Source organism: Maniola jurtina, chromosome 4, assembly GCF_905333055.1.
Source record: "Maniola jurtina chromosome 4, ilManJurt1.1, whole genome shotgun sequence".
In the NCBI taxonomy this organism is placed as follows: Eukaryota; Metazoa; Arthropoda; class Insecta; order Lepidoptera; family Nymphalidae; genus Maniola; species Maniola jurtina.
In genome coordinates this window covers 8,442,105-8,462,274 of record NC_060032.1, presented here as the reverse complement: position 1 = coordinate 8,462,274, position 20,170 = coordinate 8,442,105, and the positions used below count along the sequence as shown (strand labels likewise).

General features: G+C 34.3%; 1 protein-coding gene across 1 annotated transcript in view; it reads left to right on the top strand.

Moving 5' to 3' along the window:
• The window catches only part of LOC123864451 (ATP-binding cassette sub-family C member 4-like), a 31,956-nt gene that overhangs the window by 3,855 nt on the left and 7,931 nt on the right, over positions 1-20,170 (top strand). The window contains exons 2-14 of the mRNA XM_045904885.1: positions 699-830; positions 2,151-2,355; positions 3,163-3,388; positions 4,289-4,386; positions 6,355-6,552; positions 9,150-9,276; positions 11,171-11,323; positions 12,130-12,308; positions 16,343-16,507; positions 17,474-17,611; positions 18,291-18,458; positions 18,576-18,704; positions 18,983-19,233. Of these exons, the coding sequence (XP_045760841.1) occupies positions 699-830; positions 2,151-2,355; positions 3,163-3,388; positions 4,289-4,386; positions 6,355-6,552; positions 9,150-9,276; positions 11,171-11,323; positions 12,130-12,308; positions 16,343-16,507; positions 17,474-17,611; positions 18,291-18,458; positions 18,576-18,704; positions 18,983-19,233 (2,169 nt within the window). The remainder of the gene's footprint in view (positions 1-698; positions 831-2,150; positions 2,356-3,162; positions 3,389-4,288; positions 4,387-6,354; positions 6,553-9,149; positions 9,277-11,170; positions 11,324-12,129; positions 12,309-16,342; positions 16,508-17,473; positions 17,612-18,290; positions 18,459-18,575; positions 18,705-18,982; positions 19,234-20,170) is intronic.

Here is a 20,170-nt window from a genome sequence, read left to right as displayed (position 1 = left end):
GAAAATCGCTTGTGGGAATGAGTGTAATCTGGAATAATAAAATTCCACGATCAATTTTAGACTTGCCTTTTCACAAGTTTAAAAAATTATTAAATGTGTGCTCCTGTAATAGTGTATTACACAATCGAAGATTATGCAAATGATAAAAGGGCGTAGATTTGTCTCGCAGCTCGCTCTAACAATACGCGGGACTGCACTTACTTTTACTCCTACAATCTGCATGGCATATTTTTTTTTACGGAACCGGAACACAATGACATGTACCATTACATTCCTTTTTTGGCATTCGTGTGTTATGCATTGGGCAAATAATAAACCTGTTTATTTCCGTGTTATGTTAATAACCAATTTCAATGTCGATAGTAAAGAAAACGAGTTTTTTTTTTAATTACTTTAATACAATTTTTTTATGTGCAAATTATCTCACACGAAATACCTACTTAAAAATTGCGTAAGAAATGTATGTACCTGATAATAATAATAATTATTGTTCGGTATTCTTCTTACTATCTCCTAAGATTTCTATATGATTTTGCTATTACAAATTTAATTGCCCTGACAAGATAAATTAAATTCAATTTTTTTTTATATGAACGATATTTTATCAGTTCCATTTATATATTGTACTTTGTATATATATATTATTGAAACTCAAGCACATAACATAGTTATTACTATACATTTTGTATTTGTTTCAGAAACTGGTTTGAAGCTGAAGCAAAGTCCAAAGTTACAGGTGAAAAACCTTCGTATATAAAAGTACTCTCTAAGACTTTTATGTGGTCCTTCATACCAGGAGGTGTAATGCAGTTTTTATATGTTGGCTTAAGGTTCGTATCTAAAACTTTAAATAGGTAAATGTTAAGTAGGTGCATCATGCCCAGGTAACATTCATTGCGTATTCCCGATTTTTTTCTTACGGATCGCGATGCCTACACTAATAAAACCATTCGTAAATTTTTATGATCTTACTTCCGTATCAGATTTTTGAAATATGAAAGTCTCTGTTTGTTTGTTAAATTACGCCGCTAATCGAGGCCTCAATTAGGTACTTTACAATTTTAGTGGAATTTGACGTAGGTATATCTTGCATTATAGAGACGGATAAAAAGTCTAGGGAATTTTCATCCCTGGAAAATAACGTTTTTACTACTATTTAAAAAAAAATCTGAATCTGGTCATACGTAAAAGATAGTATGTTACTCTATATTTCATCTTACAATATTTCAACGTTTAGCTTATACCTACCCCCTTTTGCTTGTTGGTCCTTTCTACATCGCTGGCCTCCACTAAGGAAGCATCTTTAATTATAAGATTAAAACATAAATCAATTAAGATAGTGGAAAAAAATATGTCCTAATATTATAAAAGAGGAAAAACTGACTGACTGATTGATTGATCTATCAACGTCCCGCTCAAACTATTCAATGAATTGGGCTGGAATTCGGCATGCAGAAAGCTAATATGACGTAGACATCCCTTAAGAAAGGATTTTTGAAAATTTTAAAATAGGGGTTTGAAATTTCTGTAGTCCATGCGGACGAAGTTGCGGACATAAATAAGCTAGTTACCTATAAAAGAAGAATAAGTACCAAAATAACGCGTGTGAGGGAGAGATCAGTTGAGAGATCCATCTGGTTAGTTTGCATTCATGCATGCAGTAACATTATGGAAGCTCAACGTGGTTCACTCCAGGCGCAAGTAATCGACATGAAAATGAATATTCAAGGTGTCGGTGACGACAATGCCGTCAAATTTTAATGACATACAGTTTGTGTCGGGACAAAGCGCTACCACATCGCACTTGTATCGGAACGACAGTGTTTTACATATTTGTTGGGGGAATTCACAATTTGTGTTTCATTTCTTCGTCATCGACCTCTGAACTGATAAACATCCAAAACTGGGCATCGGTCTCATGTAGGAATTCTCACACTCCCCGGTCTTATGCCGCTTGTATTAAACAGCTTCTTGCGACTCGTTTGATGTGCTTATTCTTTTTATCCACTCTAAAATAAGCCATGAAACTAGTGGTTAAGAGGTGTGTGAAATCTCTCGACTTGATTATGGATTGTGAACATATACTCAAATCCTTCCAAAATATAAATATATTTTATAGATTTAAAATTTGTTCTTTTTCTCCTCGATAGGACTGCGACTCCACTGCTTTTTGCACAGTTACTTAACCACTGGTCAGTAAACTCTACTATAAGTCAGACAACTGCTGCATACTACGCGGCTGCTATGGTGCTGGCGAATTTGATTGCTGCTTTCTTCAACCACCATGGAAATTTATATTGCCAGCAGTTTGGTATGAAACTGAGAATAGCGACTAGCACATTAATGTTTAGAAAGGTAAATAAGTTAGATTCATTTATTTATTTATTTTATGAATACCTACTCTTATACATATTTACATAGGTTCTTAACATCCTTGAGTCTTATCGACTTGTCTTGCTGATTACCCAAGTTACTCACAAATATAATACTACCCCCAACACACATACCCCCAACTTTCCATTGGCTTTAACGGTGAAGGAAATAAAACCGGCCAAGTGCGAGTCAGACTCGCGCACTGAGGGTTCCGTACTCGGGTATTTTTTCCAACTATTTGCACGACAAATCAAAAACTATTATGCATAAAAATAGATAAAATTTGTTTTAGAATGTACAGGTAAAGCCCTTTCATATGATACCCCACTTGGTATAGTTATCTTTGAAAATTGAAACACATTTTAATTTTTTTAATGATGTAACCACAAATTCGCGGTTTTCAGATTTATTCCACTATGTACTTGGGCTATAATAGATTGCTACTTGCTAAATTTCATAATTCTAGGTCAACGGAACGTACCCTACCGATTTTAATTCCCCCGAATTGACAGACAGACAGACAACAAAGTGATCCTATAAAAGTTTCATTTTTCTTTTTGATATACAGAATCCTAAAAACACGTCGTTGCTCTTCAACTACAGAGTTGATAAGTGCGGGCCAATGTGCTTTGTGCCTTATCTTGAAAAAAAAATAAGTTTTACCTATCTCATCGTTATTACTGTAAAGTGTAATAATTAATTTATCTGTCTGTCTGTAGATAAAGTAAATACCTACATCTGTTATCTTGAACATAATTAAATAATACAATTTTTAATGTTGTTTTTTAGATTATGCGAATGAATAACGGAGCTCTTGGTGAAACAACTGCCGGTAAAGTAGTGAACCTACTATCGAACGACTTGCAACGTTTCGACATGGCCTTCCTGTTTCTGCACTATGTCTGGATTATCCCCATACAGCTGGTCGCGGTATGCTATCTGGGATTCATTCAAGCAGGCTGGGCTGCCCTCATCGGATTTGCTGCACTGATCATCATTGCTCTACCAATTCAAGGTTAATAAAGTAATTTAATTTAAATAAATTTAAAAATGTGTAATCCATCTTCACACAAGATAAAGTTGAAAACTAAAACCCGACTGCGATCGTCTTAATAAACGCTAAAATATTATAGTAAAGTTGTTTTTCTGTGGCTTGAACTCAAAATTTTCTCCTCTTTCATTTGACACCCCACTCGATACAATAGCAAAAAAAAAAAAATTTTGGAGACCCCACTTTTTTTCATGTAACATCTGTTAGGTCAATTATTTTCATATAAAATGTAGCCTATGTCACCCGAACCTTTACGACAAATCGATTGACACCTCATTCATCAAAATCGGTCCAGTAGGTTAGGCGCTACCGCGGAACACACAGAATCTGAATACAAACATACATACATACCTAGACTGCTAAAATCATAACCCTTCCTTTTGGCTTTGCCACAGTCGGGTAAAACAGCTTATCTACCACCCAAATGAGAGCAGGCATACATAGGTACACCCTTTGATAATTTTGCCGTTTAGCTTAGGGCACATAATATATTATAATAGTACTATATGGTTAGTTTGAGTTAGCACATCCCGATAACATTGATAGGTTCAGACTCTAAATCGGTCTAGCTTTTAGATTTTACCGTCAGTAGAATTAGTGCAGTAGCTCATGCAAGCGACGCTGATGCTGGTTTCAATATAACGAAAACTTCTAAAACGTTATGAATGAGTGTTCGAACCAACATCATGTAAAACCATAGAACTCGAACATGAAAATATTAAGTCCGAACATTGATATAGTCTGAACAAATGCATTGGATAGAGTCCAATGAATTGATGAAGTGGACGAAGTTTCGAGGTTGGGGGAGATTAAACTAAAAAAAAAAAAAAAACATTTAGCAATATTACTTGTTTATTTTTTCAGGTGTACTTGGCCAGATGCTCGGTAGAGTGAGGTTACGTACTGCGGAAAAGACCGACGACCGTATCAAAGTTATGAGTGAGGTTATTAATGGAATACAGGTAGGATTTCTTCAAATCAGTAATTCCCAAAGTGGTAGCGTAATGACCTCTGAGATTTCTCTGAAATACAAGACGTATATAGCTGTGATGTAAAACATTGAGGGTGCAGAAATCATTATAGGTGCATATTACAAAAATTAAAGTCCCCTGTAGTACTAAGTTCGTGTTTGTTAGAGCTAATGTCCGAAACTATTGTACGAATTTTCATACGGTTTGTTTCCTCCAATCTAGAGAGAGAGGGAACTAGAATGACGGAACTCTCAGTTTGATCCTGATTCGACGATATGTCAAATATTAGCCTATGGTGACGTAAAATCAAAGAAAAATAGGCCTACTTTAGAGCTACTTGCGTCAAATGTAGTAATACTTGACGGCTTCTAGTATATGCCTGCCAGTGACGTCGCAGACTCGACGTTTTGTTAGAAGTTCCTCTGTTGTGAACTGTATCATGGTGCTGGCACCGAACGATGATAATAATAGATAAGCCGGCGTTTTCCACTCATAATTATTATCTAATTTCAATCGATAATGATTTTATCGTAATTGAGTTAAACGCCAAAATGGGGGCACAATTAATGGTCAAACCTACATAAATAATATCACTATCTACGACAATGTAAAATAATATGTCGGTTTAATATTTTAGATACGTGCATAATGTTTTTTTTTTTTTGTGAAATTTAACTCAAATGTTATAATGAAGAAGAACATTTACATAAAATATTTAGTTAAAAAAGGTACCAATGTTTATTGTAGCAATTAATGAAATCGACTAAAATGGATTTGTAACTTTGTAAATAAGTATATTAGAACTATAAGTATCTAATTGGTTGTTCAACATAACTATTCGACAGTTGCAATTAGATCAGGGGCGTCACTTTATTGTCTATTTTACTGTGAAAACAAATAGAAATAATATACTTCAATGTTATTTAATGTAGAAATTAATATGTCTATGTATACAGCACATATAAATCAATTGAGATAACTTGAACAAATATTCCAGATTGTGCGGCAAATACTTTGCACAACTATTAAGTCAGATTCACCAAGCTATTTGCAGTATGATATCTAGTACTTTATTCCTAAACCAATATAAATAAATGTATTACGAGTATTTCACGGTTGAATTAGATTAATTGAAGCCTTTTTTATTTGTTTCGAGTTTGTTTCCTTATAGACCCAAGTACCAAGTACTTGTAATAAATACTTAGTAATTGTACCTGCCTATATTTTTGTTCTTCTTTGTATGTATATTTCTGTATTAATTTTGTGGTGTACAGTAAAAGTATATTCATTCATCCATTCATTCGTAAGCAAATGATGTCTCGACTTCGTCGTAACGTTTTGTAAAAATCTTGTGGGAACTCTTAGATTTCCCATGATTAAAATGTCCCTCTCTAGGATGCAAGCTATCTCTAAGCCAAACTTCAAAATCGCTTAAGCAGATGCTAAGGTCGTGAAGAGGTAACAGGCAGAGGATATAATTCAATGACTTTGATAACGTAAATAATAATTAAATAGTAGACTCCGTTAGCAATAGGCCAATAACATTATCATTTAAGAGCTACTAAAAATCAAATATGGATTGTATGGATTGATGTATTTATATATTTTTGCATTTTGTTTAGCAAACATAAACAAAAAATGGCGATCTTAACATATTTCAGTACCTACTTGGCCACAAGTGATGTAGTCCAAGTAGCGATGTCAACAAAGACTATTAATATCTATTCTACATATGCAAAACATGTATGATAGATCAAGATTTAGAATTATATGTACAAACCAAAGTTATCTTTTTCTAGCTCAATACCTCCAGCAGATATGTCTGTGTCGACCAATTAGCCTAGGAAAAAAATGATATGTAGCGTAGATTTAAATATGTAATCCCTTAGATATCCCTTAGACAAAACGGGCTTCCTACTTATCACTATGAAACGCTTTAGATATCTAATTTATTTGCAGGTAATAAAAATGTACGCCTGGGAAATACCGTTCCAGAAAGTAGTCGGACAAAAAAGGGTAGATGAGCTTAAAGAAGTTAAGACGGCAACCATACTGAGGACAGTGTTTCTCGGTTTTATGATCTTCACAGAGAGGGCGGCGCTGTTTTTCACAATACTCACTTACATACTGCTGGGATACAGGATGACGGCTAATGTTGTGAGTACGATTTACTTATTCATTTTTTTAACACAATAGTTGCGATTACATTAATATACATACCTACTTACATTCAAAAGTGTAAAGTACTAGCGATCCGCCTCGGCTTCGCACGTTTATAGCTTATAACAATTTTCGAAAGAACTCTAATTTTTCTAAAATGAATATAACTGTTACTTAGGAGTAATGTAGCTTTCCACTGGTGGAAGAATTTTCAAAATCCATTCAGTAGTTACCTCCTATAAACATACTTACAAACTTTACTTCCATAATATTACTATACTTACTTAGACAATATTCTGCGTGTATCCTTCTCTTAACACGTATACTTCGCGACAAGTCGAGACGGCGATCGGGGTGGGGACGTACTATAGACTGAAGTAGTCACTACATTTCGATTCAAGATTAATATATAGAATTCGTTTTTAGTAAAACGGAATTAATTGTCTTATAAAATATATCGTCTATATTTTAATCATTGTAATGTATGTTATATTACATAAAATGCTACCTGTGAATTTTCGTCTAACTCTAATCTATGTAGTTACTGTTAACAATTGTAATTACCGCACTAAAATAAATATTTGATTATACGATTACTTTTGAAAGGGTGGCATTATCATTATCAGTCAAGAAAACTCTCATTTATTATTATCTTATGTAACAAGCTTTTGAGCACTATTCTGTCTTATCTGGTGCACTTGATAATGGTGTTCAAAATAAAAACCGCTCGAGTCGGACTCGCACGCGAAGGGTTCCTTACCATCGTACAAGATTATGTAATTTTAACTGCTATTTCAATCCACTAGAAACATTTTTTGAAAAATGAAAAAATATCCTTTTACGATATTAAAATTTTAATGATGAGGTGTAACATTATTTGATTATATCAACGTTTGAAAATATAAGTAAGGTGCGGATCGAAAACTTCTGAAAATTCGTTTGTGTATTATGCTTTTTGCCTACTTACCTCTTTATTAAGTCGGTTTTACTTAAGTGTACTCAGTGATAGCACCAAATTTTGAATTGGGTTCTATTGCATATGTATATGAAAAGATTTATCGCAAACCTAAACTGTGACTCTGTCATTAAGAGGGCTCTCTCCGTCACTCGTTTCCACTCGTTTCATACAATCGTAGTTCCAATTTCATTTGAATATTAAGCAACCAAAGTCCATGAAATTTTGCACATATATTCTAGAAACTAATATCTATGTCTGTGGTTTTCCAGATTTCTGTTAAAATATTCGGTTTCAAAGTTACGCGGTCTTAAAATTTTCATACAAATCTTTGAGCCCCTGTAATTTTAAAACTACATATTTTTAGAAAAATCTAAAACACCACAGACACAGATATTAGTTTCTAGAATATGTCTGCAAAATTTCATGGACTTTGGTTGCTTAACATTCAAATGAAATTGGAACTACGATTGTATGAAACGAGTGGAAACGAGTGACGGAGAGAGCCCTGTTAAGAGTATTTCGGATTTTAAAACATCATGTTTACCTAACTAAACGTAGCATTGGTAAGGAAAATCCTATTTCCTGAGCCCATTTGCTTAAAAATCTCTGAGTAAAAAAATCCTTTTTTTAAACAATAATTTATGAAACGTTTAAAGGGTTTTAAAACAAATCGGAGAAGGTGCCTACGGAGATGATGTGTAACAACGGAATAATTAAGTTAACGCTACCTATGCGGATAAAGTTTTTAGGTACAGAATAAATATTCACTTACAATAGGTGGAGAAGAACTATACCTAATTACTATGAATAATCTATCTTTCTTTAGCAAACATTAAAGATAAGCAAATCGCAAAAAAAACTCTCAAAAACCCATGGCGATACACTTAGTACTTAGTTAAATTTTTCGTAGTAGGTATAATAGTTTCATTGTTAGATCATTGAAAGGAAGTTTTTAGAGTCAAGTAGGTATAGCAATTTAACCTTTAACTATAACAAAAAAATACAGACACACACTTACATACCTATTTGCGCAAGTAGATTATGCCTACTCGTGAAGAAAGAGAATACTAATCGTACAGTCATCTTGCAAGATGCCAATCTTACAAAATGACATTATGAATCCATACAAATCTCACTTTCATAAATCACACGTAGGTAAATAACCACAAAGTAAATAACCTATAATACAATGTCACATTTTGATATAGTTGTCTGAGATTGAGATCAAGTACACAATAAACTAGGTAGATACCTACATATTATTTACAAATGCAAATTCCACCATAACAATATAGCTGTCTAACCGCATATTGGTAATACTCATAGTAAAGGCAATAAAAATGAAACTATTCGAAAATAGGCATGAGATAAAACTTGCAAGCTCGTTGCGTTGCCATCATCAATCCTATCGGTAATACGTCAATAAGTCTTCATTGAGCAAAGATCAATTAGTTTTGCAATAAATCAATAAATTATAATTAACTGTCCCTCCAAGTACATACAAAAAAAAAAAACATATTATGAGTTTTTGTAAAATTATTATTTATCGAACTGCGTTTTATCTGGAAGAGATGAAATGGGAATGAAATTTTTGCGAAGAAGGTTGCTTTTTTTTTAAATATGACTATTTTTGCAGATCTATCCACTGCAGCAATTCATAAGTGCAGCGCAAATCAATATCACGCTGATATTGCCGCTGGTGCTGTCCTTCACTGCTGAGTTAATAGTGTCTTTACGAAGAGTACAAGAGTTTTTGGAATTCGGTAAGTATTTATGAAAATGATCCCTTTCTTTCAACTCCCTTTGGCAACGTTTCCACTAGATTTCAACAGGGGTTATTTAAAAAGCAGATCAATAATTTCCTGAAAAGCCGGCAACGCATTGATTGTTCCTTTGGTGATGCAAAAGTTCGTTGGCAGGTTAATTATTTGTGAGCTGACCCATCTACTTGCTTGCTCGCTGTTTATATTTAAAAAGTATGAATAATACAAAAAAACCTGTCAAAATTTAGCAAATGTGGTGCAATTTGTACTTACCTACTTTACTTTTTTTACAGTAGAATTTAACAATTTAAGTAAATATTTGTTTCGTCGTAGATTGATTTTAAGTTATATTTAGTTAAAGGCAAACGTGAGGGGCTTCAATTCTAGATAGGTATAATAGTTATTAAACTTATCTAGCTTTCAAAACAGTTCATGACAATCTATTGACTCCCTGGCTATGTTATGTAAAAAATAAATATTAGCTATGTTTCTATGAATAAAGAGAGCTACAAGGTGTAAGCCTAGTGAGGAGATATTTTCTTACGCATATATGTGTTTCTGCCTAACAATTACATTACTTTTACATTACATTACTTTAATGGTGTCTTGGCATCAGAAAATACAACATTCAATTGAGGATTTTACCGTGCTTGAGTTGCTTTTGCATTTTTCATTTTACGAAAAGCCTGGTAGCCATCTAGCTGTTAGTAAAATTGGTTCAATGTAGAGAAAAAGAACTTCATAAATTCCTTGCACATGTAGTTCGTACCTTTGACCTATAATGGACTTAGACAGTGCAAAGTTTTTGTGCAATGTGTATAGTCACTTCGTACATGCAACAAGGTCGGCCTGATTGCAGATTTGAATATTCATAACTCTGCAGCTATAGTATGCAGTATGCAGTAATCTTTGGGTTGGCATTTTTACTATAATTAATGCAACATGATAATATTATGATTCAAGCTTACGTTGATATTTCAACATTCCGTTAAGAAAATATTTTATACTTAACACTTTTCTTTGACTACCTGAGGATGCCGTTGAACCAAAACTGTAAAAAAATATTTTTGTAAAAAACCTGTAAGAAACTAATTTATTTACTTACTACTTATGAATTTATATTTTTTCTGCCGCTATAACAACAAATATAACTTAATCAAAATGGTCACCATACACATTAAAAAAATCAAAATTGTTATTTTTTGTACGATGCTACGGAATTCTTCGCGTGCGAAGCCAACTCGCACTTGACCGAATTTCCAAATTTAAATTATCTGGGAAAACTAGAAGAAAAGCTATAGATAAATTCAAACTTTTTATAAATTACTTTTTCTTTGCTGCTAAAGCATATTATATTATAATTTTATGTCTTTATACGATATCTTTATATTTATATGATAATATTATGTTGTGGATCGTTCATCATACGAATATGACATTGTTAAAAGCAAAAGACATCGGGTCGTCGCACAAAATGCGTTTCTTTAGCCAAGTTAAAGCTAGAATCATTCTTTTAAAACGTACGACTTGTACTAAAGCAAATCTGATATTTATTATTAATATTGTAACTTAGTGATCATTCTGCATACTCGTAATTTTACTTACGGTTTAACTTAACTTCCCTAACGCCTGTCTTAAATCCATACTAATAAGTACATATTATAAATGTAAAAGTGTGTCTATCTGTCTGTCTATTTATCGGCTAGCTTTACACGACCCGTCCGTTTAACTGATTTTGATAAAACTTATACAGAGATGAACATCCCAGGGACAAACATAGACTACTTATTTCCCGGAAACCAAAGAGTTCCCACGGGATTTTAAAACGCGAGACGTCACGCGATAAAGATCTGACTCTGTCCCTTACTGCCCTAATTCTGTATTTAACCAACAGAAGACAGACCGGACTTGCGAGCGATCTCGGCGGCGCCACAGTCCCAATTGTTCCGAAATGTCACGAGCAGCTTCAGGGAGTCGAAGAAGTCCATCCAACCACTCTCCTACCACACAGTACCTGATGGTCCCATTTCGAACGGCGTTAACAAAGGTAAATTTAATCTAAGATATCTAAATCATAGAATCTTCTAAATATATAAAAAAAAAGTCCTGACTGCCTCATCAACGCACAACCGAAATTCTATAGGATCTAGCAAGCTAATATTTTGCACAGAGATTCCCTTTATTTTGTAGACAAGGAATAAGGCCAGGTTATTCAAAATTCTCCCGGAAAAGTGTCGTTTTAGCAATAATTAATCACTACTTATACTACACTACGAGTACTACACTATAAAAGCGAAAGTGTTTCTTTGTGGTTCGTCTTTTACCACGGAAATAGTTGGCCTGGCTAAAGAACCTGACTAAATCCTGAAGGACCTGGCTAATTTTTACCCCGGAAAATCGGAGTTCTCACAGGATTTTAAACACCTAAATCCACGTGATTGAAGTTGCAAGCATCAGCTAGTAACATAATACTATATGAATACTGGATATTTTGTACCTTATGCTTGAACATTCACAAAGCGCAACGGAAACTGAAACGGAACATCGCGCGCGTATGTGTGTTTCAAATTCAAATTCAACGATTTATTCATGTTTGATTTATAATAGTAGGGTCTAGAGTAGGTACCCATAGAGCGCATCAGCGACGGCACACAATACACAAACATTGCATATTAGGATCCGAAAAGTTAGTACAGTATGCTGCAGTATCAAGTGTATGCCTTCGTAAAAGCGATAGGTATAGCTAATTTGTTTGGAGAGAGATTATTATAATCAGGATGTTTTTTACTAGATTATATATCTAGGTTAAACGTATTTCGTCTTCGTAAATAGAGGTTCTTTACATGTTAACAGGTTCAATAGGCAGAAGATACCGCAGAAGTCTTTCACTATCCAACGATACTGCAGTAGAAATACGTGAAGTATCAGCTAGTTGGACGGGCGACCCCAATTTCCTGGCACTCAAAAATATTTCACTACGGCTCCGCAGAGGGAAACTTTGCGCTATCATTGGTGCTGTTGGATCTGGAAAGGTGAGAACTGCGTGACAACCTTCAAACTTGCAATATCATAATATTCATAACTCATATGTTACAAAAACTATACGCAACATTAATTTGTTATAATGCACTAAAACAGATAAATCTGTATGATGCAACGTGTTCATTGCATGCTGTACGTTGCACCATCCATATTTGCACCTATTGTACCATTCAGATATAGTTCCTTATATATGTATAGTATCATGTACTTTCGCAAAGTAACTCGTGCAAATCTGTACAATTATCGTAACTAAACTAAATGTAAACTGCAGTATCAAAAAATTAGGCCAGCCAGTTAAAATAGCGTGCAATTGGCATAAACTTTTCATTCCAAAAGCCAATTAAATTACTCAATCATCGAATAGGTGATTAAGAATTAATTTATGTAGTACCAATTAGTAACTAATTATCTTTAGTTTTAATAGAATATACATCTACGAATGTAAATACCCAGTATATGTATATGCTTCGGTCATCAAGTTGTTTCAAGAAAGACCATAAACATTTTGTTGGACCAATCGGTTCATAAAAAATTCATTCATGCTTATCCACATTTTTACAGTCTTGCGAATAAATAATATGACAAAATTTTCAAAATTTAAAAAACCCCCGACACATTTTTATTAGAATTTGGCTGGACACTAATTTGTATTGGTCGGATAGTAATAACCGGTCTAATAAGAAAACTAAAAAAGAGCTTATAAGTTTCAAATGTCTGAACCGATTTTCTTGGATTATGGCTAAGAACACTCTCGATCAAGCCATCTTTCAAACAAAAAAAACTAAATGAAAATCGGTTCATTCGTTTAGGAGCTACGATGCCACAGACAGATACACAAACACATAGATATACACAGGTACACAGATACACACGTCAAACTTATAACACCCCTCTTTTTGGGTCGGGAGTTAAAAATAATGACATAGGATCATCATCATTAACCCATTGCCAGTTCACTACTGAACATAGGTTTTCTCTTGAAATTAGAAGAATTTCGCCATACTCCACCTCGCTAGCCAAGTGCGGATTGGCAGCCTTCCTTACCTTTTGGCATACCTTTGATAACATTAGGATTACTTTCAGGCATGCATGTTTCCTCACGATGTTTTCCTTCGCCGTTAAACCAAATGAAATTAAATTTATTTAGTATTAATCATTAATAGTTAATTAATTCAGTAATTTAATTATTAATAGTCAGAGGTGCGTAGATATCTGGGATCGAACCCGGCTTCGGTACCCCTGTATAAGAGGTCGACGTCCATCACCACTTCACGAAATATGATAGGTACGATAGGTAGAAGTAAAGTAATACGAAAACATATTACCTATGAAAATAGCAACGCAGCAACTCTACCGGCTGTTCTAGTTTCCTATATTAAACGACAGAAACCTTCATTCATCTCTACAAAGGAAAAATTTGCGCCATCATTGAAGCATTGTAATCTGGCTGACACTGCACTCTTTGTTACTTGTATTATGGTTGTACTTAGTACTTATACTTACTTAGGAATTTAGTATATCAATCTATGCTTAATATATCTGGATGATTCTTCTATACTGTAATACCTATTGTAAAGAGGAAAGATTTATACATACAATATACATAAATTTTTTATGTGCGTATTAGAATTAATTATTACTTATTAGCATTACCAACAGCAGCGTTGGGAGTTGTGGCTTGTGATTCTAGTTTACCAGCTATTACCTAAGTTTAATTACCTACTACCTCGCCAATTAAAATGCGATGCGCAAGACTGGGTACGGTAGATACAGCAAATATAGATGCAGATAAAACTTTTGTATGGCACTTATATCCGGTGGGAGCGTGTTAACTTGGTTATAAACGCAAAACAAACTCCAATCTAATTTGGTATGAGTTTGCTTATGCCCTTAGCATAAATTGTAATTTAGAATATCTAGGACACACCAAAACTATAAATTATTCTGCCCCACTGCTATATATATACTAACTTATGACTAGGTAATTGAATTAGCAAATTAAGTTGATCATAGAATAACCAAAGAGTATAAAGTCACTACGTTTTAAGAATAACCACATGACAATGACATGACATGACCAATGAGTTGATGAATAGAATAACCAAATGATTGTCTTTTATAGAAATGGTTCGAAATCATTTGTCTGCACGTATTAATAAGTTTATGTATGTATGAATAGGTATAGTTAAGTACTCATGTATACGTACCAGTTATCTTTACTTAAGTTCAAGCAGTATGTAAATTTAATGGGTAGGTAATTTGTTAATTGATATCAACGAAGTAACTACCTACAAAATTAAATAGGATTTAAAGAAAATTGGCAGTCAGTGAGAACTGACGATAGAAGTAAAAACTTTAAACTATGAAATAACAAGAAGTTTTGTTTTTTTAATTTTCATAGTTAATGCAGATAGCATCAAAATATAAAATTATAGTTTATTTTTACATCTATTGGGACTCCGAGCACTATATAGCATGTCGGTGTCGGTTATCACACTTCACACTTAATATTATAAAAGCGAAAGTTTGTGTGTGTGTGTGTATGTTTGTTACTCCTTCACACAAAAACTACTGGACGGATTGGTCTGAAATTTAGAATGGAGATAGATTATACTCTGGATTAGCACATAGGCTACTTTTTATCCCGGAAAATCAAAGAGTTCCCACGGGATTTTTAAAAAACTACATCCACGCGAACGAAGTCGCGGGCATCAGCTAGTATGGTTATAATATGGTATTTTGATTAGATAGACTGATTAGCCGTTAGTCTTTAAAAAGTAATATATAAGTACACACCATAATATAATATGATGTCAAATAATTTATGTCCAAGCTTTTCGTTACACTCGTGTGTGTAATTCAGAAACGTACGCAGAATTATGTAACAAGAAACGAAGTCCAGGATCATTTCGTTGGTACTCATAATTTACATTTCATCTCAAGTGCATAAAAAATGTTAATTTTCAACCTGGTAGGAAATTCCGTGAGCTGGGATAAATTTTTATAATCTTAATTGTATATCTGATCTATATGATACGGCACGTAAATAATATCTAGAATGCAGTTAAGTTAAAATATTTTTTGCGGGATATTTTTGACGATCTCTGCGCAATGTTAAATAACAATATGATGTATTATAATCATATTTTAATGGTTTTTAGCTGTTATGGACTTCCGTCCTCCGTTTCTAGAAATATTTATCAGATCTTCACCTAATTTTTTTTATTCAGATACAAGTTAGCCCTAAACTGCAATCTCACCTGGTAAGTGATGATACAGTCTAAGATGGAAGCGGGCTAACCTGGAAGCGGTATGGCAGTCTCGAATGGAATTAATCTGATGATATAAAATATGACTATTTTGAATAAAAAATAATTTTCAGCAAAAAAAAATACATCGAATTGAGAACATTTTCATTTTCTTGAAGTCTTTCAAAAAGAGAAAAAAAAGTTTCAATACACGTACTTATCTTATTCGTATTTTTAGAAGCATAATATTTTGAACAGGTGCCTTTTGTGTAACGTAGGCATCGATGTATATGGATTAGCCTTTCCCATACAATTCCGTTCGCAAAAATACGCTTGAATCTTACGTCATTCATCGTCATTGACAAAGTCAATAGACTTTTGCAAATTCTATTGACTTTTTGAGCGCGTTTTTATCTTCGAAGGGCCCATCCATATACATCGATGAACGTAGGTGAGCATGATGTAAGAATTTCCGAAAATTGTACCCCTTAAAGGGGTAAATATGGGATGAACGTTTGTATGAAAGTTATTTATTTAGTGATAAAAATTGAAATCAGCTTTTGTAAAAGCCTAAATACCAATTTTCATATTTCCAACTTGAAAAATGCCGAACTTCCATACAGACTTTCATTCCCTATTTAAAAATTTTTGGAGATGAATTTTCAGAAATCCTTACTGCTCACCTATTAAAAAAGTTGTATGGTTGATGTTGCCAATGAAAGATCCCATCAAGCACACGGTAAGCAGATTTGTAACAGGAAATTTATTGTTTGCAGTCTTCCATTCTACAACTACTGCTCAAGGAATTGCCAGCGGCAACTGGCAGTGTTTCTGTGTTCGGGGATATATCGTACGCGTGCCAAGAGGCGTGGCTTTTCCCGAGCACTGTACGGGAAAACATATTATTCGGTGTGCCTTATGACGCGGAAAAATATAAGAGGGTATGTATTCCAAATTAGAATGCCTTCTTAGTTGTGCAATTAATTAGACGTTATTACTCATACTACTTTCCTAAATGGACACATTAAAATACATGTGGTGGATCACTTTTTTAAAAAATAAGACTGGTTAGGTCTATTTTATTTAAACACATATTCCTTTTCGCTTGTAAAACCATTTCTCAATGCTAGAAATTCAATTCCCATGTACCGCGTTAAATTTCGAGTTATCAAGCAAATAAATGAACAGAAAGTATGAAGAACATTTATTCATTGAAAGTTCAAAAATATTTTTTCATCATACCTATTCGAAAAACGAAAACTATAGGGATAGCGGAAACATAATTCCTCGCTACGCTTTGAATTCAAAATAACACCCTCACAAAATATTGAAAAGAAAATCCTAATAGCTTGTAATTATCTAGTTGTTAAAACGTGAATAAATGAACAATGTGTGGGCCAGAGGGTGTCCAGAAAAAATTCCCGCGTGGATTTAGGGTTTCAAAATCCTGCGGAAACTCTTTGATTTTCCACGACGAAAAGTTGCCTATATGAATTTCTAGTACGCAAGCTACCTCTGTATCAAATTTCATATAAATCGATTAAAAAGATGGGCCTTTAGGAATCCCGTGGGAACTCTTTGACTTTCCGGGATAAAAAGTAGCACATGTCATTCCCCGGGATGTAAACTAACTCCGTACCTTTCATTAAAATCGGATAAACTGTTGAGCCGTGGAAGCTAGCAGACAGACAGACAGACTTACTTTCGCATTTATAATATTAAGGATGGATTCGTCCGAACAAAATATTAACAAAAATAATGTTTGGTTTGATATGCGTAAATGAACATACACGGAGATTGGACCAAATTGTTCACCTGAAACTGTCGATGCCTACCGATACCTGTGTTTCGTAAATCTGAGGAGGAGTTCACTTCGGCAACTTGAGCAAAAAACTAATTTGTTCCAGGTATGCAGGGTATGCGCTTTGGAGAAGGATTTCAAACAATTTCCGTACGGCGACCAAACGCTGGCGGGCGAGAGGGGGGTATCCCTATCGGGAGGGCAGCGCGCCCGAATCAATTTGGCACGAGCCGTCTACAGAGAAGTAATTGATTTTTTATTCCTACTCCTAACAACGCCATGTGTTCAATGCTTCCAATTTGGCCTCTATTGGATTCGGCACTGTTACGGAAAAGGTTTCGTTCGATTAGATAATTTGAGCTTTTTTTTGTTCTACCTGAAACAACCAATATGTAACAGACTTTTCAAATTTGTTTATAGATAGCTGAATATGTTAAATGGCTGGATGACATAATGTAAAGTTCAATGTTCAACAGTGGTCAGTGGACGTTCGCAGGCTTAGAAGTTGATGAAGATTGCTTGATGAAATGATTTGACGAATAGTCTTTTTAACCGACTTCAAAAAAGGAGGAGGTTCTCAATTCGTCGGAAACTTTTTTTTATTGCAATACAAATACCAACCTAACTATAGCGTCAAAAGTAGCTTCCCAAAGTCTTGAATAAAAAAATTAAAATTTTTCTCGCAGGTTCCAATGTTTCGTTCTGAAAGCTACCTAACTCTAACTTTCATCATAATTATTAATGTTATACCAAGTATACAGGGTGTAACCAGAACGCTAGCAAAAACTTAGCGTTATTATTATACTACATTTGCCTTATTTTGTAGTTTTAGTGAATTAGTATTTTTCAAACCCGCATTGTATGTTTAATGTATTTTTTTATAACAAACATACTATGTATCTCTACTAATAATTTATTTCTAGGCCGATATCTACCTCTTAGATGACCCGCTATCCGCGGTCGATGCGAATGTCGGTCGTCAATTATTCGACGGCTGCATCAATGAGTACTTGCGCGGCCGCACACGCATCCTCGTTACTCATCAAATACACTTCCTCAAGGCCGCCGACTTCATCGTCGTTATGAATGAGGTATTCACTTCTTTCATTCATCAATATTTAGTCTGAATTCAATGACTACTAATGTGGTCCGAGGGCATTCATTCAGAGTCGTTAAAATCGCTATACATTATGTGATTTTTTTTTCAGGGTGGCATAGAAAACATGGGAACATTTGAAGAACTTGTGTCAGCAGGAAAAGAGTTCGCTCAACTGCTCAATGCATTGCAGGAAGGCAAGGAGAAAGATACTGCTAGCATTGGATCAGGCGCCACCTTGGTAATAGAATGCTGGTGAAATCCTATAGACCTTTGTAAAAGATCTAAGCATTAGCAAGTTAGATATAAATCTTTTAATAAAAAATCTGGCTTGCTGGATCTCGAGCGGTGATAGTTTAGTGGTTAAGATGTCGGCCTCCTATTCGAGAGGTCTGGAGTTCGTTCGTTTTCAGAGTTACTTTGTTAACAATAAAGATGTGTAAATAAATAAATAATGAATTTAAATACCGAAATACTCGTATGTCTATATTTAGCAAATCTGATTGCGTCATCTTTCAGAAATTAGAAGAAAACGAAAGACCTGCTATGCTGAGAGTATTATCAACAAAATCTACTACCCAAGAAGATGCAGACCAATTTGAAGCACAGAAAATGGCTGCCGAAGAGAAGCAGTCTGGTAACTTGCGATGGGAGGTCATATACTCGTATTTCACCTCTGGAGGGAATATATGTTTCATCCTCTTCACCATGTTTATGATATTGATTACCGCTGCTAGTGCATCTGCTGCCGATTTTTGGATCAGTTTTTGGTAAGTGACTTCAAAGCCTAACATGAAATGAAAATAAAATAAAAAATTTACTGTAAAGATATAGGTTCATCTGTTGATAAGAGTGTTGGGAACTGGTTGGGAATACTAAAGCAAGTTAAAAAACCTGTACCTAAACTCAGGAATTCAGGATTCTTGGCTCTTTCCGAGCATATAGTTAACCTTTAGATACGTATTTGACTATGAGAATTCAAATTCAAAATATTTTTATTCAATTAAACTTTTACAAGTGCTTTTGAATCGTCAAAATAATCTACCACTGGTTCGGAATGCCGTTCCTACCGAGAAGAACCAGCAAGAAACACGGCGGTTGCTCTTTTCAAGTATTCAATTTACAATAATGTGTGACACAAATGTGTGTATTGCTGGAGCGAGTCAAATCCAAGTTTTTTGTCATTTACATAATTTTCGATTGTATAATAAGCTTTTTTCAGGAGCATACTTTTAATAGATTTTTTAAACTTGTGTAAAGGCAAGTCTAAAATTGATTGTGGAATTTTATTATAAAATATTACACTAATCCCCACAAATGACTTTCCCACTTTCCTGAGGCGGAGCGTAGGATATGCGAGAATAAAAATATATGCGTGTAATTTATATGCGTCAATGTAAGTAAGTAGGTAAACTGGCAGATAGCCCTTCTTTCTTTAAACGGCATATTTTTTTCTCAAACTGAGATGGGTATACTAAGTTTGAGCTTTCGAAATTTCACTTTGCTTTTAATTTTACTTTGTCTAATCAATTGATTTTATTTATAATGTCTAAATGTGTAGGATCTTCATTCCGAACCGGCGGCGCGGTGCAATGGTGGAGTCATAGCCGTAGCATTAGAGATAGTTGACCAACAATGAAATAAATAAATTTTGGTTTTGATTTTTTTGATTTTAGCAATGTAGGCACACCTTAAAACAACTTGTCT